The following is a 26,212-nucleotide window of genomic DNA, read 5'->3' as shown; positions in this document are numbered from 1 at the left end:
TAATCGGCATATTATTAATTGATTTGGTTTTTCATTCAAATAAATAAGGGAGTAGATTTCATTATATAATGCGATATCAGGGATTGATAATAACATCTTAGTTTTGAACTTTCAAGCTTAAGCTTAAGTTTTGACCCAACTTTTAACGATTAAACCTTAGATAAATGAGATTAATCGGACTCAATAGAGCATGCAATATCTAATCATTATATGATTTTGGATAAGTTTATCAATATCGTAACCAGCGATTAAAAATTAAAATGAATACTTTAAAATATCAATGCATATTTAAATAGATACTGATTTTGACATCATTAGTTACTTTAACAAATGAATTATTCGAAAAATCATTATATAACTTAAATTTCTATCATAATTAAGTTTTATTTAACATTATAAAGATGTCCACAAGACTAAAGCTAATGATGTGCACATATTCTCTTCTAAATGGTATCGTTCTAAATCTCGAATTGCGATCAATTAATTGATCAATTTTATGAATCAAAACAGATATGATTTTATCATCATAAGCAAATGTAATAATAAGCACATCAAATAAATCATGCGTTGTAATCATTTTATAGAAAATTTTGAAATATTCTGGTGAAAAGAGTTTAGATAGTGATAAATGCTAAAGTTAAGATTATACTATATATCAAAAGTGTATGAATCTGTATGTTCCAAGTATTCTTTTGTACCTGGTGTCATAACAAATGTTGTAATTCCGCCTTTAAGAAATGTTACAGGGTCTTTATCATCTTTATTTAATTCTCGAGCTACTTTCGAAATTTCATGAGCAGCATTTACTGATCGAGCTCTTCCAAATTTGCAATAACAGACTAATTTATCGTATTTATGATTAAGCAGTGTGTTTTTCAAGAGATCTGCAATTGAAGCATCTGTAATTGAAAAGTAAGGAAAATGAATTGCACCTTTAATCACTCCAAACTCGCCATAATCAGTGTCTCTGACATCCACAACACCAATTTTCTTATTCTTTTTGAAATGATCAAGCAATCCTTCAGCGCTTATACCTGTGGGTGCAAATTCTCCCATTTTTTCCATCACTTCTAAGGTTGATTTTTGAGAAGGGGAAAAGGTGTCACTTTTCTTTCTCTCAATTTTTCCCTCAACCTTATTACGATTATTTTTTATTCAAAAATTTTGTATTTTACATTTAAGGGTGCACCCGCATGTACGTTTATTTGAGAGGAGGAGGATTACCCTCTCAATTTTGAAAGCTTCGTTAACTTAATATCTCGATGAATATTGGATTAAAATTGAATTTGCCCATACCAATATATCTGATACAATATCCTTAAGTTTTACTAAAAAGAATTTTTTAAAATCCCTGCAGATTCGGGGATTTTTAAATTTTTTGATTTTTTTCGCAAATTTTTCGAAAAAAAAATATTTTCAGAAGAGCCTTAACGGCTAAGTTTTATGTTTAATGTTGAGTATCAAAAAGAATGGGCATCTAGGGTTGTTAGATTCCCGACGATAGGTGTCTTGGAAGATTTGCCTGGTGTCATCATAGTGTCTTTAAATCAAAAATTTTATTTTGGAGTTAGTTTTATTGATTTTTCAATAAAAAACATTTCTAAAACAAGAAAATAAAACGATAAAATATTTATATTTTATATAAGGATCTTATATATTTAAAATAAATATCATTTTATTTTTTTCATTGGTGTCTGTCAAACCATAATACACTATTCAAAAATTCAATGTGTCTTGCGGCTTCAAAAGACACCTTCAAATTGAACGATAGCACAGACACTATTGAATTTTACCCATTTTATTTAGTTTTTACCCTTTTTATTTTTAAGAATTAATGACTGAAACAGCCGTTTTGCTATGACCTCAATCACTTTTATTTATTATTTTAAATATTATTTAATTTTATTATTTGAATAGGCCAACTTATATTTGAGAAGCTCAATTTGAGACCACTTAATACATTGAAATATCATAAATATTGAAATATTAAAAAGTGTATTTCAAAATATTGAAATTATAAAAATTTATAATACTGAAATTGAGACAAATTAATAAATTCAATGTGTTTTTTTTGAAATAACTCTCAAATATTATTTTTTTGTTTATTTAATGATGAATAAATATGATTGCTTTAGTCAATCATAAAAACTAATTTAAGTTTAAAATAATGAAAGGATAATTTGATCGTTTTTTAAAATACAATTATTTTTGATGATTTGCAAGAATCTTTGAAAAGAATATAATATAGGTTCTATTTTTGTAAAATTTATCCAAATCATGTATTACATAAATTACCATTAAAACGATGAAAGAACCAAAAAGTGTGTTTTGTGTTTTGTTGTTGCGTGTTGGATGCGGGATCCTGTTATTTCCGAAATCGACAAAAAATTTGGAAATTTAATTTCAGAAATCGAAATTATATTAATGTTTTTAATATTCTTATATCAAAAGGATTAAAGTTCATTAAGAGAAAAACAATTCTTCTTCTTCAATCTATTGGCGCATTTATTTCTACACGCCAATAAGGAAGGGAAAATTATAAGACACCATGGTGTCTTCAAAACGCTAATTTTTGATATTTTTAACAACCCTATGGGCATCTGATATAGCCATCATATATCCCAGAAGCAAATAAAAATTCTGACTTTTTAAGCATAAAAAAAAGGTAGTCTCACGAGAAAACTGACGGTAAAAATTCGATGAAACCAGGTGCATTGTATAGTACATATATGTGGTAAATAAATGTCGATTAGCTTTGTAAAAAATATCCCACAGTTTTTGAGATCTTGAAAACGGCCATTCAAAAAGTCGAAAATTTTCGCGAGATGTTAATGGGCAAGACAGTTTTTCGACAAATAAATCGTAAACATGGGAATTAAAATAAGGCGTTATATTACATATATGGTAAAGAATATGGATGTGAAGAGCGTTAGTAGAATGGAAAGACTTTGAAATTTTAAAAAATTTATCTGGACTAAAAAATTATTTGATTATAAAAAACATATTATATATCAATTGCTATATAGAACTATCATAACAGATTTTGGAAAAGCCGCAAATCCCCAAGTTGGAGAATTCATTAAATACTAATTATTCAGCTTTTTATCAGAAAGGAAGGTAGTGTAGTGGTTGGGAACCCTATGCTCTTTTTGAATCTAAAAGGCAACTGTTCAAATCATAACATCTTTGTTTTTTTTTCTTATTCTGCCATTATTGTTTTTCCTTGTTATGATTCAAATTAAAAATATTTTAGTAAAGGTATTTTGGACATCATTTTTTCACATTGTCTCAATGCAAATGTTTGAAAATTTTGTAGGCAATATGACAACTCTTTCAACATTTGTTCTCTTTTATTAACTCAAACAGATTTAGGATCTAATTTCATGCCTTCGAAGACATTTAAACCATCTTCAACATAATTTATTGACAAATTGATAACAATTACTCATGAATGTCGTAGATTTAATATCCTGTCACTCAGCAACAAATTCGGGTTCAATAACAAAGCTCAGTAAAAACTTTCCAGAAATTCTCCAATTTATTTTAGTGTCTTTTTGCGTCATTACGGCTGCATTTTCTTCTGCATCTGAACGCTGTGTTTGGAAGAAGACGAAATACAGAAACTTTCAACACAAGTAATCAGATTTTCTTGTCTTTCATGTTAAAATGCTTCATCTCGCTAGGTATACGTCATTTATTGGATGGATTGTTAGCTTTGTGTCCAAATAGCAAAAAAAAGTATTAATTTAAATTTCGCATTTTGCATAAGTATACGCTTTAATTTATATCAAAACAGATTTAGATAGCTTAAAACAATATAGTTTACTCATAAATACATCTTGATAATTCACTTCTTCAATTTTCATAATCTTATATCCTGACCTATATCCTCTTATAAACCATATTTCTACTGAGATCTTCTTAAAGCATCTTTTTATCCCTATCTACGCCTCGAAACCCTATTTTTCCGGCGGAATATGAATCTTCGGGTCTCGCTGATTCGATTTCTGCAGTCAGATCGTAAAAATACCCACTACATAGCCTGATAATCTCAATTTAAGTTCCTTAATTTTTTTGAAAAAAAAATTAAAACTCCCTTATCAAACATCATGCTCATTTTTACGAATTTCATTTTTCCTTTAAGTTTAAAATATACGCTTTTTAGCATGTTTATAATACATTTTCAATTTACATTTACATTTTTATTTTTGAATTGTTTATTTATATTTCCGTTTGAACAATAATATTTATTGAAAATTGTGAGAGAAACGGATATAATAAAAAACACCATACAACAAAATTCACTTTTTTTCATACTTACGCGGATCACTCCTTTTCGGCCCAATATGCCGGAAATGATAAAACTCTCAGATCTAGTTGCTAAGATCCAAACTCTCGACTCTCAAATCTATTTCCTCAGATATTGTTGCTAAGATCTACTTCCTCAGATCTTGTTGCTAAGATCTACTTCCTCAGATCTTGTTGCTAAGATCTACTTCCTCAGATCTTGTTGCTAAGATCTAAACTCTCGACTCTCAAATCTACTTCCTCAGATCTTGTTGCTAAGATCTACTTCCTCAGATCTTGTTGCTAAGATCTAAACTCTCGACTCTCAAATCTACTTCCTCAGATCTTGTTTCTAAGATCCAAACTCTCGACTCTCAAATCTACTTCCTCAGATCTTGTTGCTAAGATCTACTTCCTCTTGATCTTGTTGCTAAGATCTACTTCCTCAGATCTTGTTGCTAAGATCCAAACTCTCGACTCTCAAATCTACTTCCTCAGATCTTGTTGCTAAGATCTAAACTCTACTCTCTCAGATCTTGTTGCTAAGATCTAAACTCTCGACTCTCAAATCTATTTCCTCAGATCTTGTTGCTAAGATCTAAACTCTCGACTCTCAAATCTACTTCCTCAGATCTTGTTGCTAAGATCGATCTATTATACTCAATTTTACTTAAGCAATATAGATCACCTTTATTATGATTCTCTTTATCTGTACTTGTTTAAAATTAAATTACATCATAAAGATCTAATTACAAATTATTTAGAATTTTGAAATAAAACCAGTATTTTATCAAATGCTTTGAGATTAATGCATTCAAACTTAAAAAAAAAAGATATATTCAGATCAATTTCAATATTATTGATTTTTTAATGTAAAAACTATGTCTACATAGATCTCAAACAATTTTATTAGATACTCTTTTTCCCAATTTTTTTCAAAATCTCTTTTTACATATCAAAAATTGTATTTTTCAATTTCATTTTTATTTTTTCCATATTTTTTTTGGAATTTGGATATGCGTCCAAAGTAGTTATGTCATTAGAAAAATATTAGATATCTGAAGAGAAAATGATAACTTAGAGAGTTTTAAAGATTTTATTTTCGAATACAAATATAGACCTCAGAGGAATACATTCTAAATAAATTTGTATCTGAGGGTGAATAAATAAGAACAAAATTTAAAGGGTTAGCATAAATAATGTAGAAATTAAGATTGGAATTTAAATTTAATACAAAATTAAAGGGAATGAATTTGCGATTAGTAGGGTATGGCAAATGGATTGGGAAACATTGGTTACACATGAAAATTATCAGATGTAAGAATTTGGTGCAGATATTTTAAAAATGAGATCTGAGTGCTTAAACAATATCTCAAAATTCAAATTTTCCAAATGAAAATTTGGAAAATTCCCAAAATGCAGAATCAACTGATGATTTTCAATCATTAATAACGCCAATACAAGAAGATCATTTTCCTTCTGCCAACGAACTAAAACAATGGTTTGATATTGCCCATGATGTTTTAATTAAGTATGTCCGTCTGCCACCCTGAGAAATCAACATCCAGAAGCAATTGATGAAGAAAGAGAGACAAAAAAGCAATTTATCTATTACAAAACTTAGACTTTCCTAAGAAATAAAATTATTTAATTTATTCTTGTTTGTTTTTTAATTAAACATGTATATTTATTAACATTTCCTTTTTTAATACCTTTCCAACTTCTATTAGTAACAAACACATAACTAATTTGAAGATTTAGCGTTATGAAGAAGTATCCAAGTAATAACGTCAATAATGCATTTGCGATAGGATATAATTGCACCAAAGGTTAAAACTTGTATAAAGAATGAAAAATGAAATTTAATACAATTTTTTTTCGAAAAAAATCCATGCTTGGCTAGATTTTCATAGTTATTGAATATGCATTACTGACATCTTGTAAAAGATGCCGATCAAGGCTTTCAAGATTGCTAAATTTCTCGATTAAAATTTACATTTTTTTATTTGTGTTTAATTACATTTTACAGTTTGCAGACTTACATAAAATCCGCAACATAGTGGTTATTTAATATTTGCCCCACAGTATTGTAGTTTGAAATTTACGATAAGATTATAATTGATAAAGTAAGGTTTTGTCATTAATGCATCTTATAAACTTTCATTGATAAATATGGATAGATAAGTTCTGTGTTCAAAAGTAAGCATTTTTTAAAACGCGCAATTATATCAAGAACGACTATCATAAATTCATGAGTATCGATGATTTTCGTTTAGGATGGACTTAATCGGCTTGATTGATATACATATTTTAAAATGGCATAGCTTTGTGCATGTTATGTCAAGCATTGTGCCAAACCAATTTAAAATGAAACAAATTATTTTAAAGAAACTATATATGAACTATTCGAACACTTTATATTAATGTAGGGAGCTATAAATTTAAATATTCTAAAAATTTATTTATTTGTTAAGAGTTCGGAACAAATTTATTATTGAATATATAGGAAATCAAATAATTATGCATAATCGCATAAAAAAATGCTGAAACAATGAAAAGAAAAAAATAGTTGCCCAATAGAAAAAGTCGAACACATACCCCTACCCATTGAGTTATCCTCACTTTCAAGTTTCGATCGAAAAAAAGGTATTTAATCGCGTAACTCGCACCGTTTAGTCGTATTTCGAAGTTCTATATAGTATTAAAGATTAAGTTACATTATGTACAAAATAACTTTTTATTGTTATTTGATTTTGATAGCATTATTAGCTGAATATGAAAAATCTCGTAGAAATAATCATTTCATTCAGACATAAGTATTGGATTGTTTCCCAACAAGCATAATAACACACGTTTCATATTATAATTTATTTCATTTCTGTACAAAATTTAGATAACGATATCAAATAAAAAAAACTGTGGCATTTTTTTACTTCAAACTATCATGAAGTGTAACCAAATTGGGTGAGTATTCTTGCTATCAGTATGACATGAAAAAGTGAACGACAAAAATTGAAGATATTGTAGTTAACTCGGATTTTTTTAATTGCAAACACATCTATAATTTGTTTAAATATCATTTAATATATCAAAATCGAAAAATTCGTTTTTGGAAATCTTTGAATTTATGAGAAGTTCTACAAAGACACTTACAAATATAGCGTTTGCAATAAAAAGGCTCTTTAATCTTCTTCATCCTTGCTCAGAAACTTCTACTGGTTACCTTACGGGTAACCTGCAAAGCTGCTTCCAAGGCATCGGAAAAATAACGTATTTTCGTGAGACTACCTTTATAAAAAATGAAATTTTATTTTTTGCAAAAAACAGGCCACCCGGATGTACGTTTATTTGAGAGGAGGAGGATTAAATTTTTGAAAGCAGTAAAATTTGTAAATATGCTAGTTATATAATAATATGCATTATTTTAAAAAATAAAAATTAAAGCACGTTAAAATCTTTTTTGATGAATTTTTACAAAAGCTACTCAGGATAATGCAAGATATGAGTAGTTAAACATAAATTTCAAATCAGATTTTACTTATAATAAATATTTTAAATTTCCGAAAATTAAGTTCAGATCGACTCTATACGTAGTAAATACTAAATAAGGTGCCAAAAACCTATTAAACAGTATCAAAACTATCAAGATTGTAATGTTTTTGAAGAAAAATTTATAGAATTATGGACTTCAAACAGATATTATGTAAATAAAAATAATATAATGAATTTATTTATTCGTATAATAGCAGTAATAAGTCGATTATTCACTTCTACTTCTGAGATTTGAATTTAATTTCGCCAGAAAAAGAGATTCAAGAGGAAAATACTAGGGGATACAAACAGCCACCATGACAGGATTATTATGGAGCCAAGTTGTATTTTTTGATATTTTTAGAGTTTTCCTACCTATTTAGGTACCAAGTTATTGCTTAAAAATTAAGGTTCTAAATTCTGAAGTTTACATGATCCTCCCGGGCGCACCCTTAACAGCATCTGCATCCTCATCGCTTCTCCTTAAGCTTTTTATTAATAAGGATAAGCTTGTCCAGAATCTCCAAAATAAAAAGAATCACCTCCACGAATCTCCGGATTTGGCGATTTTTAGGAATTTTTATCAACTCCGCCGGATTTTTGATTTTTACCCTTTTCTAAGTATTTTTTAATCATTTAAAATTATTGCCGTTTTCTCATTAATTTTGAATATATTTGTGATATTTACACGGATATATTATAAAATATCATCTGATATTAGTAGTATGGATGGGAAATATGAATTTGAACAAATCTAATAGTAAATACAGGACTTACACTATTCATAATATTGTAATATATAATTAATTCATGAATATGAAAGAATTTCATGACGATTTTCAAATTGACTATCACAGACTCATTTTCCTATATATGTTGTATGATAAAAGATATAGCATATTATATGTATATTGTATTAATAATACTTTGAAGCAAAAATAAATATCCGGAAGAATCCCCGATCTCCGGAGATTTTGAGATTTTCCGGAGATTTAATTTTGCCTCTAAGTATGATAAATGAAATATTTATAAAAGGGGGGAACTCATTTTTTAGACCAAAAAAGTGGCACCTGAGTATATTGTTTCTGCTTTATCTGATCATTGAAACGGAATTGATCCACGTTATTAGTATGAAACAATGATATACTAGGGACTAAAGAAGATTAGTATTACAAAAACCCAATTATTCGATGTTCAACTCATCATATCTTGCATTAAAGTTGATACCTTTATTTTTTCGAAATATTACAACAGTAGCAACCTTACTTATTACCAATGATAGCCAGAGTACTATTTTGGCATAAAAAATTTAAAACGATATTAAAACAACAGATTGACTAGTCGTTCTGGTATAGTATCATAGTTAGTAAACCTAAGTCGTGTACTGTGGCACTGCGCGCCTCCATACACAACTTAGCTGTTTTGACACTTTACGAAACCGTTAACGTATATTTTACAACACAAACGACAACACTAACTTAACCTTAAATATTTACAAAACCGCCAACAATTTCACCTCACTAACGAACTCACTAATGAAAAAATAAACGTTCTCATAAATTTTCTTCAATATCTTCATCATCAGTGTTAACTCTATTGTAGTCATACTTGAAGTCATAAAGTTTCTCAAGTTTTGAAATGCATAGTCTTGTTAACTTACCTTCATCATCATAAGTTTTTATAAAACTACCATGACAATCTTTATAAACAGTCAGTGTATAGTCAACTGGTCTAGGATGAAGTGTAAAGAACATGTTATACTCAGGAAGGAAGAATAAATGTTTAAATGTATGTTTGTTATATGTTTTGATTTGTATGAGTTGCTTTTGTTCTGTCATTTACATCCAAATAAAAATTTTCAGTAAAAATAAAACTAACGTTAAAAATTTCTCATAACATAAACGTTCTCATTGCTTTATAACTCTCTTCCTTTCTCCAACTCTTCTAACTTCTTCTTAAGTTTAGCAATGTTGTCCTCATGAAGTTTAATCTTTCTCAAAATTCCTTCTTTATCTAATGGTTGCTTTATCTTTCTAAACTGAACTCTACCATCCTTCATAGTATGAATGTAAAAACCTTCTGGAATAGTTCCTGATTTAAGGTATTCTACCAAAAACTTTTGTTTCATTGCTTCAGTGACTTTAGTCGTCATTTCAATCAAATAAAAATTTTAATATTAAATAAAAATAACGTTATTTTTTCAGTAAGGAAACGCAGGAGTTTTACGATTTATTTGAGGAGTAGGTTCTGGTTTAAATGTTGGAGTCGGTTTAGGAGTTGACTTTTGAACAGGAGTTTGTAATTCCATAGGTTCAGGAGTCATTGAAGGTTTTGCTTGTGAAGGCGTTGGTTTTGACGTTGGTTTTGGCGAAGGTGTTGGAGTTTGTTTAACTTCAGCTACTTCAGTATTATTTATAACATTTGCTTTGTTTCTTTTCAACATCATTACTGCTCCTGCTGTAGCTAGCAAACCTAGTGGGAGACCATATTTTATATAAGGACTTGACCAAATGCTATTTTTGACAGGAGCTGGCGGAACACCTAACCTTGGCGAGACTGCTCTTTGCCATTGTGCAGCTCGTAAGAAATATTCAATAGGTGCTCCATAATCGTTTGGTAAAGTTTGTTTCATAGATGGTGAAGGTTCACGAGAGCTTGATGAAGAACTCATTTACAAGCTTTAAAAATAAACGTTCATCCTTTATTCCTCACTGTCGTCAGTTGCTAAGTTATAGTCATCTAATCTTATTATGGGATGCCATTAGCACGCACCTGAATGCAAAGCAAATCCCTCATAAATCCAATAAGTGGCTTTGGTACGTTTTCAGTTGCTAGTTCAATAGGTCCTTTAACAGACAATTTGTATGTTATTGGAGCAGTAGATGTTTGACCTTGCTGGAAGCAAAAGTCCACTTCAGTTGGAAAACCACATAAGAAATGTGTGTTGTCATAGCTATCCCATTTATGTTCCACACTACCATCATCCACCAATGACCTCATAACATCTTCATTAAATCCTATCATATCATTGTTTGTATTGCAGGCGTTCGCAACCATTTCATAAAATACAGGTCCATATGATTTTTCGGGTTCTGCAGGCATATTTCCATAAGCTCCCATGGAAAGCTGAAGATATTTAAACTTAGGTTCTCAAAATTAACATAATAGTTGTCTTTCTTTCTAAATAGTGCCCAAATACTTTTAACATTAATAGGCGTATAAGCTGCTGTAAATGTTGCACTTGAACTATCTGTATTCTTTGAGAATGAACCGTCCATAGGAATCCAATCCATAACTTTAACAGGAAAACATAAAGCCTCGTTTGTATAATGTTCTACAAGTTCTGTATAAATGTTAGGGTCTAAAGAGAATGACTTTGGATGAATGAAACATTCATTAAAATCCATCTTTGTTCGAAATAGTTGCTGGTTACAGTTGTAATAGTAACTGTTCCACTAGCTTCTATTGCCTTCGTTATCATAGTGAATGGTTCATTCCATGGAACAAATTTATTGTCGGTGGATTTGAATCTGAAGCAAATGCAACTTTAAGGTTGGATTGAAAGCAATGATATCATTTACAGATATAGATGTGCATTGTAAGGCGTCGCTACTGAACTTTACTTTAAGCTGAATGTTTCCTGCAAAAGCTGGAATAAATCGAATAGCTTCTAATGGAAGGAATCTTCTAACAGGAATTCTTAAACGAAGCTTAAAATCAAATGATTTTCCTGCTGTAATTGGACCACTAACAATTTGTCCTGTTCTGCATGTTCCCGAATGACTCCATACATCTTCATGTCGGGTCTTTGAGAAAACATCTACTTTCTTTATTTGTTCGGTAGTTTGTGAGTTTGAAGTTATATATGCTTCTTCTCTTGCGTTGTCTTGAGAATATACGATACGACCATTTGCAAGGATTTGATATCCAGCAACTGCATAGAAAGCGTCATCGAAACCAATCCAAAATCCTGGTGGGTTTGTTTTATTGGAACCCGAACCAATTTCTTTATCTACAATAAATTGACCTTCCATCTTATACGTAATGAATGTATTGTAAAGGTCCAACATATTTTCACCAGGAGGTGAGAGATTAAATGTTACCCATGTGTTATCTTTAGCAGTTCCAGGTTGTGATGGAATCTTTGCGTCAGAATATTTTCTATTAGTGTCACCAATTTGAACTGCATTGTCTATGATATCGAAATATGAGCGAATCTGATGAATATGCTCTGCTGGAGTAAATTCGTTTAGCTGTTCGTTCTGCATGTATTTGATTCGGATAAAAATATCTATTTACTTCATTATTCTCACTCTTCTTCTTGGAATTCGTGGTGGAAGTTGTTTCTTGACATTTTCAATGAACTGTACATTCTCTTTTGTCTCAACTTCTTTCACTGGTGGGTCAGGGTTCTTTGACTCGGTTTGCTTTTCAATGAAATTCACGAACTTTGCAATAAGCTCTTGGTTCGTTATTGAAAGTACATCTGGCTTCTTTTCTTCTGGTTCTTTTGGTGCTCAGTTTGAACAGAAGGTTTTATATGGGCTTCGTGGACTTCACCCTTGCCATGCACCTTAATACTGTCGCTTTCTGCATTCGCTAATGGAACCTTTCTTTTTCTTACGTATATTTTACCATCTTTACTCTGACTTACATAATAGAAAGGATGTTGTATTCCTCTTGCGTCATTTAATATAATAGACTCTCGCTCTGATTTTGACAAGCTCATTTTACATCGGTTAAAGTTTTAATTTTGTTTTTTTCTGCAGTCAAATGACTCAGACAAGCCCTACGGACAAGACCCAAGGGGTCATAGATGTTGAAGCATTGAAGAAAGAAATTCGTGAGCAAATTTTATCCGAACTGAAGGAACAAAAACAAGAACAAAAGCCAGAGAGACCAAAGAGAAAACTTAGTGAAAAACAACTTGCTGCATTAGCTGCTGGAAGACAAAAGAACCCAAGACTACTGGCGAAGAAAGCTAGAGAGAAGCTGAAGCAAAAGCTAAAGAAGCTGAAGCAAAGAAAGAGTAAATGGTTTATTTTTATCCGAATTAAATGTATAGACAAATACCTTTAACTGTTGCGTTCAGTAGTGAAAACCCTGACGTCAAAATAAAGGGGAACAGAGTAACGTTTAAGTTCCAACAGACTGGATTGTGAACATAAATGAAGAGAAGTACATTGGCATAACATCTATGTATATAACACGTGCTTTCAGAAAGGTTGACTTTATACTTCAAGTCGAGATAGAAAATGACGAACAGTCTTTAAGCGCCCAAAACATTCACATATACAAATACTTTAAAGACGATACAACATTGTTGCAATGTATGATTTCATTTAATGAGATGTTCGAGAAAAAGTTCAACATTGAAGTACAAACTTTACAGCCTTTACGTGAGTTTCTTGCACAACTGAAGGAAGAAGGTAGTCGGCCACAACTTATAGACTTTCATTATGAATTTAATGAAAATGAAGATGGAACACATGACTGTCAGTTTGTTGTATTCTCACCATTCAATGAAGTCGCTAAAGAGAAAGAAAATCCATTACGTATAAGATTTCAAATCTCTGAACCCAATGAAGACTTCAAGAATGTTTTCAATTATGATGCAATGCTTCCGAGGAAAAATGAATTTTCAAAGATTGTAACACCTGGCATTTGGGATAGAAAGCAAGCTATATTATATTCAAACTTAAGTAAGGGAGTTGAAAATGAGTTCATTGGTCATACAAGAACTTCACCACTTCCTAACCCTAAATACTATAAATTAACTGGCTTCAATCGTGAGTTTTGGATAGACATGTACTCCACTCATGACCATAAATGTCCAGTGTTCTTACCTCCAGATGGGAAAGATTGTCTCTACATTGAAGCACAACTCTTAAATTCTACAATAGCTGTATTGTAAAATCTACGCTAGTTTTATTTTTTCTGAAAATTTTTATTTGAGTGAAAGGCATGGAAGGTGAAGGACATTGGCAAACACTCGAACATGACAATGACTATGAAATCTTTTCAGAGTACCCTTATCCAATTAGACGTATAAGCAATAAAAGAGTTGTTAGTGAGTTTGACCAAGGAAATGGTTATATTTGTGTAAATTTAAACAAACACAAGCTGATGAAACATAGAATAGTTGCAGAAACTTTCATTCCGAACCCTGAAGGACTTCGTGAAGTAGACCATATAAACAGAGACAGAGGAGACTTTCATATCTCGAACTTAAGATGGACGACAAGAAGAGAAAACATGAGAAATATTTCTGGTTCAAATGGCTATTGGTTTGACATTGTTGACTCTCTTCCTGAAGACGCTGTTGAAATTATACAATACTCATATCACACGTTAGAAAATTACTACTATGTCCCAAGTGAAGATGTCTTTTACTATTTCATGGGAACTCAATATAGACGAATGAATGTCTTAAGACAGTATAGCAAAGATTATATAAACATTACAGATGTAGAAGGAAGAAGAACAAAGCTGTCTATTGCAAAGTTTAAGAGAGATAATGGTTATACATAAATGACAAAAATATATGACCTCATTATTTTTATCACGAATGACCTCATTGCTGACAAAAATAAATGACCTCAGAACTTCAACTTACGAATAAAGCTTGTTTTAGTCGTTATTGAGAAGTTAAACTTTTCAGCAAAGCAAGGTTGACATGACTTACATAAGTCAAATCCAATCTCTTGACCATCATGAAGTGCTTTGTAAAGTTTCATTAAACTGAACTCAGAGTCTTTGTCATATGTTCCAACAGGTATGTGAATGTTCTTATCTTCATTGTAATAGCATTGTATAGCTTCAGGAAACATTTCATTAGCGTTAAAGCAAGGACGTCTTGTTTGACACCTTTCAACGTGCATGGAATGCAACTTCATTTAAATCGTTAGTGAGTAAGTCTATGTAAGTCTTCTTTCCACAAAATATTGACTTGTATGCTAAACTTTGTTTTCCAGGTGTTATTTCTGCGAAGTCAGAATGGAACTGACCTAATGTTTTACCAATAAGTTCGCGACCATATCTCTTCTTAAACTCAGCTGCAAGCTTTGGTATGTCTTCATTGAAAATATGCATGCTGTCACAGTCGCTATAAAAGATGTCCATTCCTAAGTCCTCAGCAGTACAGAATACTTCACACATTATTCTCTTCGACATAGACAGAATGTTAACACCAAGTGGACAGAAGTTAAAGTGTCTGCAAATGCTTTTCGTTAGCTTGAAAATAGTTTTATCTGAACCATCCAAACCTTCGAACTTCACTATATGGTTGTAGTTTCTGATGGCATATCTTATAGCATCTTTGTCATCTACTATGGTTATTTTTGACTCAATAGGAGATAGAATAGTTTTGCCATAAATACTGTTCAGAATGAGCTTTATATTTTCTTGCAAAGGATTTCCTTCTTTCTTATACTTTAACCTTAACTCAAACAACTTCTTTACTTCATCTCTTATTCTAATATCTCTGTTTCCATCGTAATAGTATCCTTGCAACACTTCACATTTGACACCTTGATATTTTATGAGGTCTTGTAATGTTATATGGTCAACATACATTAAACAGCAAGTGTTTGAACTTCTGGGAACGTTAAGTTCTGGATTTAGTTCAGGGTCACAAACTATTAAAGGAAAGTGTCTATGTATTCCAATCTCTGTTATCTTAATGAGAACAAAGAAGCCAGACATAAACTTTTCACCAATGGGTTCCTTTTGGTCGTCATCGAATAAATGTCTCATGAGATACTCTGTGCTTAACATCTCATCCTTCAATACTTTTGGAATTCCTTCTAAAGTATACAATCTTGCTATAGCGGATGGATATAATGAAACAGCGTCGAAGTCAGCAATGAGTTTCTTTTCGCTCTTTTGTTTAATGTTATCTGACAACATACATCTTCCACCTTGAATGCATCTCGAAATAAATTCTCTTGGTTTATTTGAGAGGTCATAAAGATTTCCATTCGGGAAGTATACTCTGTTCTCAAACAATTTGTTAGCAATAGAACAAATACTAACGTAGTCATAGACGTTTAAATCAAACTCTTTCAATAAGTCATTGCGGAACTTAACAAAACCTTCTCTTAAAATTCTTACATCTTGTTTGCAGTAAAACGTGCTATATTTTTTAAGTCGAATGGTTTTCATCTATTCTGCAACCTTTGATGGAATCTATGTTTTCATGAATGTATCTGCATCCCGGATAAACTTACATGCTTCAGAAATGACACATTCTTTGTGTCTATTAACCACTGCTGTAGTAGTTGTATGGAAATACTTCTTTCGGTCCTGTTTGTAAGTTAAACATAGCAGGAAATAGTTTAAGCTTCTTATTTATAACACTGTAAGAGTCTTTTATAATAATTGCCCTTCCTTTATATAAGCCAGTTATTTGCATTGTTCGTGAACCTTTAATGATGGGAGTTCCTTTCACTTCTGTCATGTGTCTTAAGATGAAGTTTATATCATAGCTGAGGTTATGGAAATATATTAAACTCTTGTCAGGAAGTCGTTCCAAAAATTCTGTTGCACAGTTCTGACCCCAAATGCTTTCACTCACTGAACCATCTTCACTGTCATAACAGATGTTAAAAGCTTTATGAAAGCCATCGGTACTACACTCAAAGTCAGCAAAGAAAACGTGCTCAGGAATGAACTTGCACTTATTTTTATTTACTTCTTTTGACTCGGCTTTCTTCTTCAGTTGTACACAATACTTTGGAGCATATGTCAAATCTTTAAATGGTGCAAGGTTCTGTTTATATAAGTCAGTCGTATATGTGAAAAGTTCTCCATAAGAAATAGGTTCGAAATATTTGCACTCCCACAATGTTTTCATAACATCCCATAGCGGTGTAGTTCTATCCATGCGAACAATGTATTTACCATCTCTCATTGTATAAATCTTCATCTGTTTTTCAATGTTCATTCCACCACACTCCTTCAAGATTTCTATATAGTTGCGAATGAAATATGTTGTCATTGGTAATCTTTCATTTAGCATGTAGTGGTCTTCAACAAGAAGTAAGTCAATAGTTCGAACAGTTTCACATTCTTTTGGTACGTATCTCTTTATTTCATTATGTCTTGAGTCATTGAAGTAACCAATGGTAACATTAAATGCTATACCTGTTGCGTCAGAAATTTCTTGTACTTTACTTTGAGGAAAGTCTCTAACACGAATGACTTCTCTCATGTGGTCAATAGTTTCTTCATTTACTCCAGCCTGAATGCAAGCATAAACGAAACAATTGTCTTCTGTCATAAGTGCTGCAGTTCTTTTGTTCAGTTCATTGAAGATTTGGTAGCGCTCAAGATTTATAGGTAATGTGCAAAGATACTTCCAGAACTGACCGCTTCTCTTCTTATAAAACTTCTTTTCACCATTATCTTTCCAAAAGCTTTCTATAAGTGCTGGTTTCCTGTTTGCTTAAGAGCTTCCAAAATGGCTTTCTGGTCATTTGTCAGTGTGCTTTCATCTCTATATGGTCGCTTCTGTGGCTTTCCTTTCTTAACATCTGACATCGTTAAGCCTTCATATTCTGTTAAATCATACATCTTTATTTCGGTAAGATTCTTTATGTTTGTCAAGAAGAAGTCATAGTGCATTTCAACAATACCTGCAGCATTTGCTTCTATCTCTGATATAAAGTTCTCCTTCAAGAGCTGATGTAGTAATGTTCCAATATTATTGAGGTTTAACGTAGAACATTCATACTTTCCACCAAGTTTATAACATACCATCCATCTTTTTGGGAGTTTATTTTAATTTTCTCTAAGAGTCTCATGAAAACCTTACCGAAATGTTTGTGTAAGTAGTCTCTGTTTGGTTCATCTAAAGCTTCGATGTTAAAGTCAATGAGTCTATTGCCTGACTTCACATTTCTCTTCCTATTCTCTTCATCTTTCTTTAACCATCTCTCACCTTCTTTTGGTTTGTCGTCAATGGAACGAATGACATCGTTAGCTTTGCGAACTTGTTCTATAGCACTTTTAAACATCTCTCTTCTCTGTTGTTTCAGTGTGTCGTCTCTCTTTCGTGTTTCACCAACGTTTGCATTTGTTATGTCAAACATCTCTTGACGAACATCATGCGAAAGAGCTTTACGAGTATGACCAACGTTCGCATTTGTTATGTCAAACATTTCTTTCTTACTTCATGAGGTACTGAACGTCTATGATATAAGTCAATAGCAACGTCATTTAAAGGAAATGCTCTTGCATTTATGAACTCATGAATTCTATCATAAGTTATTTCACCATTGTAGTCATTGAGGATGTCAGCGAGTGCTTTTTTGTTTGTCGCGTAATGTTTTGCAACATCTATGTTAGCTTCTGTAAGAAGTTGTTTTATTTCCGAGTGTTCTAACTTAGACAACTTCCGATACATCTTTAGTAGGAAATAAAAAAATTTCTTAGAAAAAAATTAGATTAGATTTTTTAAGGCTAGTTTTAAAATATTTCGAACTTTTTATTATAATGAAACACATGCAAGATTGTAAGTTCTTTTCATACAATGCTCTCGCTAATGCCATCAAGAATGAGTTCAATGGTGCTTCAAATGTTAATGTTATCTTTAACAAGAAGTTTGTGAAAGAATCTAAGTTTGGTCAGTATGTCAGACCATTAGCTATTGTCATTGACCGCAAACGTTATACTTCACAAGAGTTAGCAGTAGTTTTGAAACAAAAGGGTTTCTTCGTGAATGTCAAAGATACTCATTATACTATTATAAAGAACTCCAACATTGACTTCTTCAGTATTACTATGAATCTTTCCGAACAGAAAGAATATAAGAAGGGTGAAACAAATGTGAAATATTATCCTTCATCTCTGAAGACAATAACGAACAAAGATGTTATACATAAGCTCCTACCAAAGGTTGAAGAAGCTTCTATTGACATTGACGAAGGAAGTGAAATGGTTGAAGAAATAGACCCTGAAGCTATTTAAGCAAAAATATATTTTTGTGTTAGTTTTCATATGGATATTTTACAACAATTCCCCAATGTATAAACTTTTCATACGCTTTTTCATAAGCTTTATATACCTTCAGAAATTTTGCATAATCTTTAGAAGCATTTAGATATTGTTTAAATGCTTTGTATGTCTTCAGAAATTTTGCATAATCTTTTACATGTTGTTCGTTCTCTTCTTCTGTCATGAGTTCCGAATATTCTAAATTCATGTTCTTTCATATGAGATAAAATTTTATAAAAAAAATAAAATTAGCTTAGATTTTTTATTCTTCCTCTTTGAAGTTATCGAAATACTCTGTTATTTTTTTTTTCAGTAGCGGTAAGTCTTCTTTGAAGGTAAGTATTGTACAACCTTTCATATCATAGTGTGTTTGAGGTAAAGTATCTTGAACTATTTGTTTCACATCTTCATTTGGGGTCATTGAAATCGGTAAGTTTTCGCGATAGAACCAATTTCTGTCAGATTTGTAAATCTTAGCAAGGTCGTAAAAGCTTTTGTTGTTTCTTCTGACTAAATGCAACATAACCATATCTCTGTCTTCTTCATTTTCCATCTCTTCAGTATAAATCATATACTTATAGTTCTTTTCCTTTCCTTTTGGTACCGAACGTGGTATTCTTTTCTGAATGTTTTTGTCTTCTTTCATCATATCTTCTCTCTGCTTTGTACAAAGTTCGTCAAGTAGCATAAGTATGTAGATTGCATAACGAGGTGAAGCCCACATTGCTATTGAACTAACTAGGAACTTATGAACATATATACCTTTTAGATGTGATGGTAAGTTTTGTCTGTCTTGGTACATCTTTTTAAGTTCTACATGTTCGAACTCACTGAGGAGTTCATGAGTGCTATTTAATTCAAACCAGTCTTGTGGTTTCTTAGTGTCTGGTGCAAAACATGCTGTCAAAATACTTTGCATTTGGTACATGTCATCTTTGACCGAACGAATGAGACGTAACTGTTTGTTATACTGTATGTACTCGTATTCTTCATTTATAGCTTCATGAACGATAGCAGTTGTTGTGTTCTCTGTTGTTGACATATCTGTCTTTACATACAAAATAAAAAAAATATTTTATAAAAAACTAGCGTTATTTTTTCTATCTTGTATAAAAGATATGATTTCAGGGATTTTTTTGACGAAGTGTTAAAGTTCTCTTCGTAAAAATTTCACGATTTTCATAAGCGTTTTACATGGTAAACGTCATTTTTTTGACGAAGTGTTAAAGTTCTCTTCGTAAAAATTTCACGATTTTCATAAGCGTTTTACATGGTAAACGTCATTTTTTTGACGAAGTGTTAAAGTTCTCTTCGTAAAAATTTCACGATTTTCATAAGCGTTTTACATGGTAAACGTCATTTTTTTGACGAAGTGTTAAAGTTCTCTTCGTAAAAATTTCACGATTTTCATAAGCGTTTTACATGGTAAACGTCATTTTTTTGACGAAGTGTTAAAGTTCTCTTCGTAAAAATTTCACGATTTTCATAAGCGTTTTACATGGTAAACGTCATTTTTTTGACGAAGTGTTAAAGTTCTCTTCGTAAAAATTTCACGATTTTCATAAGCGTTTTACATGGTAAACGTCATTTTTTTGACGAAGTGTTAAAGTTCTCTTCGTAAAAATTTCACGATTTTCATAAGCGTTTTACATGGTAAACGTCATTTTTTTGACGAAGTGTTAAAGTTCTCTTCGTAAAAATTTCACGATTTTCATAAGCGTTTTACATGGTAAACGTCATTTTTTTGACGAAGTGTTAAAGTTCTCTTCGTAAAAATTTCACGATTTTCATAAGCGTTTTACATGGTAAACGTCATTTTTTTGACGAAGTGTTAAAGTTCTCTTCGTAAAAATTTCACGATTTTCATAAGCGTTTTACATGGTAAACGTCATTTTTTTGACGAAGTGTTAAAGTTCTCTTCGTAAAAATTTCACGATTTTCATAAGCGTTTTACATGGTAAACGTCATTTTTTGACGAAGTGTTAAAGTTCTCTTCGTAAAAATTTCACGATTTTCATAAGCGTTTTACATGGTAAACGTCATTTTTTTGACGAAGTGTTAAAGTTCTCTTCGTAAAAATTTCACGATTTTCATAAGCGTTTTACATGGTAAACGTCATTTTTTTGACGAAGTGTTAAAGTTCTCTTCGTAAAAATTTCACGATTTTCATAAGCGTTTTACATGGTAAACGTCATTTTTTTGACGAAGTGTTAAAGTTCTCTTCGTAAAAAAAATACAGTTATATCATGAAATTTGGTCATTTTTTCAGCAAAAATATATTTTAGGTGGAACCAGGTCACCAGGTCACCAGGTCACCAGGTCATTTTAACTTCTCTGAAAAAGTGTGACAACAAGACATTTTGACAACAACACAGGAAAATGTCATGAATTTCATCGTATATGTTTTGTCATGATTTCATCGTCAATGAGCGTAAATCAGACAAAAATATATTTCTACCATAACTATTTACAAGCGTTTTACATGGTATATGTTGTGATGGTTCATGACTTTAAACAGTTTTGTAGCTTCGATTTCTTCACGAAGGATATCAAAAGTTTTAACAATGCCGAATGTTTCTTTATATTTCTTCTTGACATCTGAAAGAAGGAAATCGTCAGCTGTTGGATAGTTTTTGTTCAGAAATGTCAACATGTCCATTTTATCTTCTGCTGGTTTCTCTACTTCTTTCTTTAAGTCAGCGTAGTCTTTTCGCATACGTTCTATCTCTTTGACGGAGTAGTTATATTTCCTCATTGCTGCTTTACATTTTGAACATTGTGGGTTCATTTTTGCGTTATATTCTGAAACCTTACCTGCAAGTATGACTAAGGCGTAAATGGTTTTCTTTAACTCAAAGGCTGCTGGTTTTATTTGTCCGTTCCATACCTTACCTCTTCTATCCTCACCTCTTATCTGCCATACACATTCAGCAACTAACGAAACAAAGTTGTCGTAGGTCTTAAACTCCCCAGATTTATATATGTCCATGAAATATACCATGTCGCAGTCTTTGTCCATGACTTTGTGGTTGCAATGAAATCCAAGAAACTCATAGTTTACATTACGTATGAACTTCTTAATTTCTACTGAGTCAGTTGCTTTGACTTCTATTTCATCGAATTCTGGAATAGTGAGCTTTTGTTGTTGTATTTCAGGAAGTTTAGGTAGATGTTCCACCAGGTCCTGCATTTCATAAAGATACTGTTCATTTGTTTCATCTTTCGCACTACAGTCTAAATCTCCTTGGAGAAGTTCCTGCTTTATCTTCTGGATTTCTGTTTCGAAAGTATATGAAGAAGGAATGAAGCTTTTCATTTCTATTAACATTGAAGTTGGGTTCATGACTAAAGAGTTTGGTGCTGTTGTTGCTAACATGTTCTTACAATAAAAATAAAAAAATATTTTTTTTAAAAAACTAACTTTATTTTTTATTTCGGGAAAATTCATGAAAATTCAACGGGTGAAAGAATACGATGAAGAAGTCATGACAAAACATTGACGATGAAGTCATGACAAAACATTGACGATGAAGTCATGACAAAACATAGATGAAGAAGAAGTTTATTTCCTGTGTTGTTGTCAAAATGTCGTGTTGTCACACTTTTTCAGAGAAGTTAAAATGACCTAGGCACATGGGCACATAGGCACACTTCAGTTCTTCAAAACATTTACGAAGAAGTTTATTTCCTGGACTGTTGTCAAAATGTCGTGTTGTCACACTTTTTCAGAGAAGTTAAAATGACCTAGGCACATGGGCACATAGGCACACTTCAGTTCTTCAAAACATTTACGAAGAAGAAGTCTTGACATTTTCCTGGACTGTTGTCAAAATGTCGTGTTGTCACACTTTTTCAGAGAAGTTAAAATGACCTAGGCACATGGGCACATAGGCACACTTCAGTTCTTCAAAACATTTACGAAGAAGAAGTCTTGACATTTTCCTGGACTGTTGTCAAAATGTCGTGTTGTCACACTTTTTCAGAGAAGTTAAAATGACCTAGGCACATAGGCACATAGGCACACCTAAAAACCACTTCACCTAAAATATATTCATGTCTGATTTACATCTAATGAAAAAGTTTAGATGAATTTTCTTATTCTTTCTGGCATATTTTTGTCTTTCCAATACTCCCGCTCTAATGGTCCCAGATGTGTTGGCTTCGACTCTCTCAAGTTCTTAGATGGTATAACATCTTCAACGCCTCCTTCATATCTTACTTTATAAGTGTCATCGTTTGTGTTATAGCCAAGTATTTCAATAACCACTCCTCGCTTTGCTTCGTCAATGGTTTCAGCAAGTTTGCCATTACTACTTTCAACTAATTTATGACGAGGGTAAAATGCTATGGAGTCGTCAGCAGCTTTTATAAGATATCCATTACCTTGCGTAGAGTCTACGATATAATAATTTCGACTTAACCTTAAACGTTTCTTTGTCAATGGTTTGTCGTCAAGAACTACACGAACTTTTGTACCAGGAATGAGGGTAAATTGTGTTGAATTTCTGATATTTTGTGTTTGACTTCGTTTCTTTTGTATATACTTTTCTTCTTGTTGTTGTGTCATTGAATTTGGTGTATGTCCTGTTGTAGAATGTGTTGAGGAATTATATACTTCGAGAAAATGTTTCATTGTTTCTTCGGTAAAGTCTCGCTCTTGATTTAAATCTCTGAGAGTCCTTATGAAGCGGTTTATGATGCCGAGTATGTTATGGTTATGGTCTTCAGTAGTGTAGTGAGTTATGTTATGCTTAATGAGAAAATCTGTGATTTCATTGCTGAGGTAAGCATTGTCTTGGTCTGATGTTAAAGTACTTGGGTTATGTTCTGCTACAAACTTTTGTAAAACTCTTAACACTTCACGAGTTCCTTTATTTCTCATTATATACGCAAAAGCTTTGCGAGTGTTAACATTTATGAAGATGAGGAATGGTTTATGTCCTCCTTTTCTGCTTTGAATGAGAGTGTCAAATTGGTATGCGTCAGAGTTAGTATACAAGTCTTGGGTACTGAGGCACTGCGCGCCTCCGTACACCACTTAACCTTAAATATTTACAAAACCGTTAACGTATATTTTACAACATGAACGCAAAAACTAACTTAATCTTAAATATTTACAAAACCGCCACCCACTTCACTTCACTAACGAACTCACTAATGTAAAAATAAACGTTCTCACTATCATTCTCACTAACGACTTCACTAATGTTCTCATAAATTTTCCTCAATATCTTCATCATCAGTGTTAACCCTATTGTAGTCATACTTGAAGCCATAAACTTTCTCTAACTTCTTAACGTACAATTTACATAACTTACCTTCGTCATCGTATGGTTTAATGATATAACTATTTCTATCTTTATACACAGTCAATGAAAAGTCAACTGGTCTCGGATGTATTTGAAAGAACATGTTATGCTCAGGAAGGAAGAATAAATGTTTAAATGTATGTTTGTTATATGTTTTGATTTGTATGAGTTGCTTTTGTTCTGTCATTTATATAAAAATAAACGTTCTCGCTAAATAATAAAATAAACTTAAAAATAAACGTTGTCAGAGGTGAAAAAATAAATTTAGGTGAAGTGGTGAAATCTCACCTCTTTTTTCACCTCTTTTTTCACCCGTTGAATTCATTACTTTATAACTCTCTTCCTTGGTTTCTTTTTAGTTGCTTTCTTCACGTCTGTCTCCAGCTTAACTGTCTTTCTTCTTCGTCCGTAATGATACCAGTTACTTCCACCAGTCAATGGGTCAAATGGTCTTTCGTAAGGGTTTCCATACATTCCATAGGGACCATACGGAAGAACTACTGGTGGAGAAGAAACATTTTCTTTAGTTCCATCGACTCTATTTAAATGCATTGTTTCACCTTTCATCTGGTCATTAAAGTCTTTTGCATGTTTTGCAAACTCATCGTCCTTTCCTAAAGCATTTTCTGACTCAGTCGCAACCAAATTGGATGCTTTATTTATGAGCCCTATTTTATTTAATCTTAACTTCTTTGCAACCCAGCCTCCAATCTTTCCTTTATTTGCATCTAATGTCTTCGAAACTCTTCCTCCACTCATTTTATTTACTGCGTCATAAGCCCCAAGTGCTTTTGCTCCAAATGCTAATGCTTTTGTTCCCATTGCGCCTAAAGCTGCCCAAGCTACCATTTACACCATATTAAAATCATCTCTCTTCAATATTATCTCATAAAAGTTCTCTTTACTGGAGAAAGTCAATGAAACATAAACATTCTCATTCATAAACTTCTTTCTTATCTCATCTATACGCTTCAAAATGTCTGAACAATTGCTAACATCTTCTACAACAGTTATTTCATCATGAATGACCTTTAAAAACAAGCTCATTTAATATGCTATTAAAATCATCTCAATAATGAGTCCATCCTTTCCGTCTTTGGGTAGCACAACATCTTTCATTGAAGAAGGTTCAACAAGTCTTATATTAAACTTACTGACAAAGTTTGTTATACTATAATGCTTCGGCGGCGAATACATATAGTTTGAAAGACATAATATAGATTCTTCAGCAAATTCACTTATACTGGATTTTATAACAATGTTCTCACGAGACCAAATACCACCAATTGACAATCTTGTAAGCAATCCTGCTGAACCTTCTACTGTAAACGTCGATGGTAACATTCCACGAAGGTCATCTATTGACATCGTTGAGTCACTGAATTTAAATATTTTCTTAAAGCAATCGTCATTATCTAACCATGCAATAGCTTTGAAGTTTTCATTCGAATATACATCTGCTTCATTAAATGTAAAACCTGACTTCTTTGCAGAGACGACTTTAAAATCTATTGCATTTGTTTCAAAATTATACGCTATGGTAACTTCTGAAGGTAATGGGTGTCCTTCCGCAGTCAGTTGTTCTCTCACTACCGTTTGAAGCTTTGTGTTAAAAACTTTCATGTCATCTCCTGTGTCTAGGTTCACATACACAGCAATAGGAAAACTATCTTGCTTCTTTGTCTCATCATTATATCTCAAAACATTAAAGTTCTTCAATAATATTGTCCTTCCTGCTGGAATACTTCTAACTTGTCTTATTTCAATAGCTTTCTCACCTCCTACATACTCTACCCAGTGTCTTGGATATTCATAAGTATACTGACTTTCTTGAATTTTGGTTGGTTTCATCATAACGTGTTCATAGTATATCTTTATACTCTTGTCAGTTAGACTCGGTGCTATGTTCTGAATATTTCTGACTTGCATTTTTAATGGAGATAAAATGAAGCATTTAATACATGACGTAGATGAAGACATGAATGAAACTACAGACAAACTTAACTCTTCTCTTATTCTTCCTTTCAGTAAGGACTATGAGTTCTGTTCAAATGGTGTTTATTTCTATTGTGGAAAGATGGGGTCAGGTA

General features: G+C 32.0%; 9 protein-coding genes and 4 pseudogenes across 13 annotated transcripts, besides 5 other annotated features; 3 read left to right on the top strand and 10 right to left on the bottom strand.

The window, feature by feature from the left end:
• Window positions 1–44: 44 nt before the first annotated feature.
• On the bottom strand, window positions 45–1,523 carry TVAGG3_0324680 (M-phase inducer phosphatase dual specificity phosphatase cdc25 family; the record flags this gene model as incomplete). The annotated part of the gene is made up of 1 exon (XM_001319248.2): window positions 649–1,065. One exon carries the CDS (start codon window positions 1,063–1,065, stop codon window positions 649–651), a length of 417 nt encoding a protein of 138 aa, XP_001319283.1.
• Window positions 1,524–7,616: 6,093 nt separating this feature from the next.
• Window positions 7,617–8,269: a mobile genetic element.
• Window positions 8,270–9,179: 910 nt separating this feature from the next.
• Window positions 9,180–9,672: a terminal%2Cinverted (terminal inverted repeat of Maverick-1C transposon ID:TVAGG3_0324330).
• Window positions 9,180–26,212: part of a mobile genetic element that runs on past the window's edge.
• Window positions 9,734–9,970, bottom strand: TVAGG3_0324660 (uncharacterized protein; the record flags this gene model as incomplete). Its single annotated transcript, XM_001319249.1, has 1 exon — window positions 9,734–9,970. One exon carries the CDS (start codon window positions 9,968–9,970, stop codon window positions 9,734–9,736), a length of 237 nt encoding a protein of 78 aa, XP_001319284.1.
• Window positions 10,019–10,489, bottom strand: TVAGG3_0324650 (repellent protein 1 family; the record flags this gene model as incomplete). Its single annotated transcript, XM_001319250.1, has 1 exon — window positions 10,019–10,489. The coding sequence occupies one exon, from the start codon at window positions 10,487–10,489 to the stop codon at window positions 10,019–10,021; it is 471 nt and encodes a 156-aa protein (XP_001319285.1).
• Window positions 12,592–12,851, top strand: TVAGG3_0324640 (uncharacterized protein; the record flags this gene model as incomplete). The annotated part of the gene is made up of 1 exon (XM_051230249.1): window positions 12,592–12,851. A coding segment is annotated over one exon (260 nt), but the record flags the coding sequence as incomplete, so codon positions are not given.
• TVAGG3_0324630 lies at window positions 12,876–13,732 on the top strand (annotated as a pseudogene). The gene has a single exon. A coding segment is annotated over exon 1 (857 nt).
• On the top strand, window positions 13,783–14,251 carry TVAGG3_0324620 (HNH endonuclease family; the record flags this gene model as incomplete). The annotated part of the gene is made up of 1 exon (XM_051230248.1): window positions 13,783–14,251. A coding segment is annotated over one exon (469 nt), but the record flags the coding sequence as incomplete, so codon positions are not given.
• On the bottom strand, window positions 14,421–15,522 carry TVAGG3_0324610 (annotated as a pseudogene). Its single transcript has one exon. A coding segment is annotated over exon 1 (1,102 nt).
• Window positions 15,603–17,834, bottom strand: TVAGG3_0324600 (annotated as a pseudogene). The gene has a single exon. A coding segment is annotated over exon 1 (2,232 nt).
• TVAGG3_0324590 (KilA, N-terminal/APSES-type HTH, DNA-binding family) lies at window positions 19,076–19,855 on the bottom strand (the record flags this gene model as incomplete). Its single annotated transcript, XM_001312658.2, has 1 exon — window positions 19,076–19,855. One exon carries the CDS (start codon window positions 19,853–19,855, stop codon window positions 19,076–19,078), a length of 780 nt encoding a protein of 259 aa, XP_001312659.1.
• TVAGG3_0324580 (organellar and viral DNA polymerase type B) lies at window positions 21,281–22,189 on the bottom strand (the record flags this gene model as incomplete). Its single annotated transcript, XM_001312659.1, has 1 exon — window positions 21,281–22,189. The coding sequence occupies one exon, from the start codon at window positions 22,187–22,189 to the stop codon at window positions 21,281–21,283; it is 909 nt and encodes a 302-aa protein (XP_001312660.1).
• TVAGG3_0324570 (integrase core domain containing protein family) lies at window positions 22,895–23,695 on the bottom strand (the record flags this gene model as incomplete). Its single annotated transcript, XM_051230247.1, has 1 exon — window positions 22,895–23,695. The coding sequence occupies one exon, from the start codon at window positions 23,693–23,695 to the stop codon at window positions 22,895–22,897; it is 801 nt and encodes a 266-aa protein (XP_051099977.1).
• Window positions 23,800–24,449: a terminal%2Cinverted (terminal inverted repeat of Maverick-1C transposon ID:TVAGG3_0324400).
• Window positions 23,800–26,212: part of a mobile genetic element that runs on past the window's edge.
• TVAGG3_0324560 (protein of unknown function, DUF4107 family) lies at window positions 24,447–24,689 on the bottom strand (the record flags this gene model as incomplete). Its single annotated transcript, XM_001312660.1, has 1 exon — window positions 24,447–24,689. One exon carries the CDS (start codon window positions 24,687–24,689, stop codon window positions 24,447–24,449), a length of 243 nt encoding a protein of 80 aa, XP_001312661.1.
• On the bottom strand, window positions 25,170–25,902 carry TVAGG3_0324550 (annotated as a pseudogene). The gene has a single exon. A coding segment is annotated over exon 1 (733 nt).

This window comes from Trichomonas vaginalis, chromosome V (assembly GCF_026262505.1).
Source record: "Trichomonas vaginalis G3 chromosome V, whole genome shotgun sequence".
NCBI lineage: Eukaryota > Parabasalia > Trichomonadida > Trichomonadidae > Trichomonas > Trichomonas vaginalis.
The sequence above is the reverse complement of the archived record's forward strand: the minus strand, read 5'-3'. Positions and strand labels throughout refer to the sequence as shown.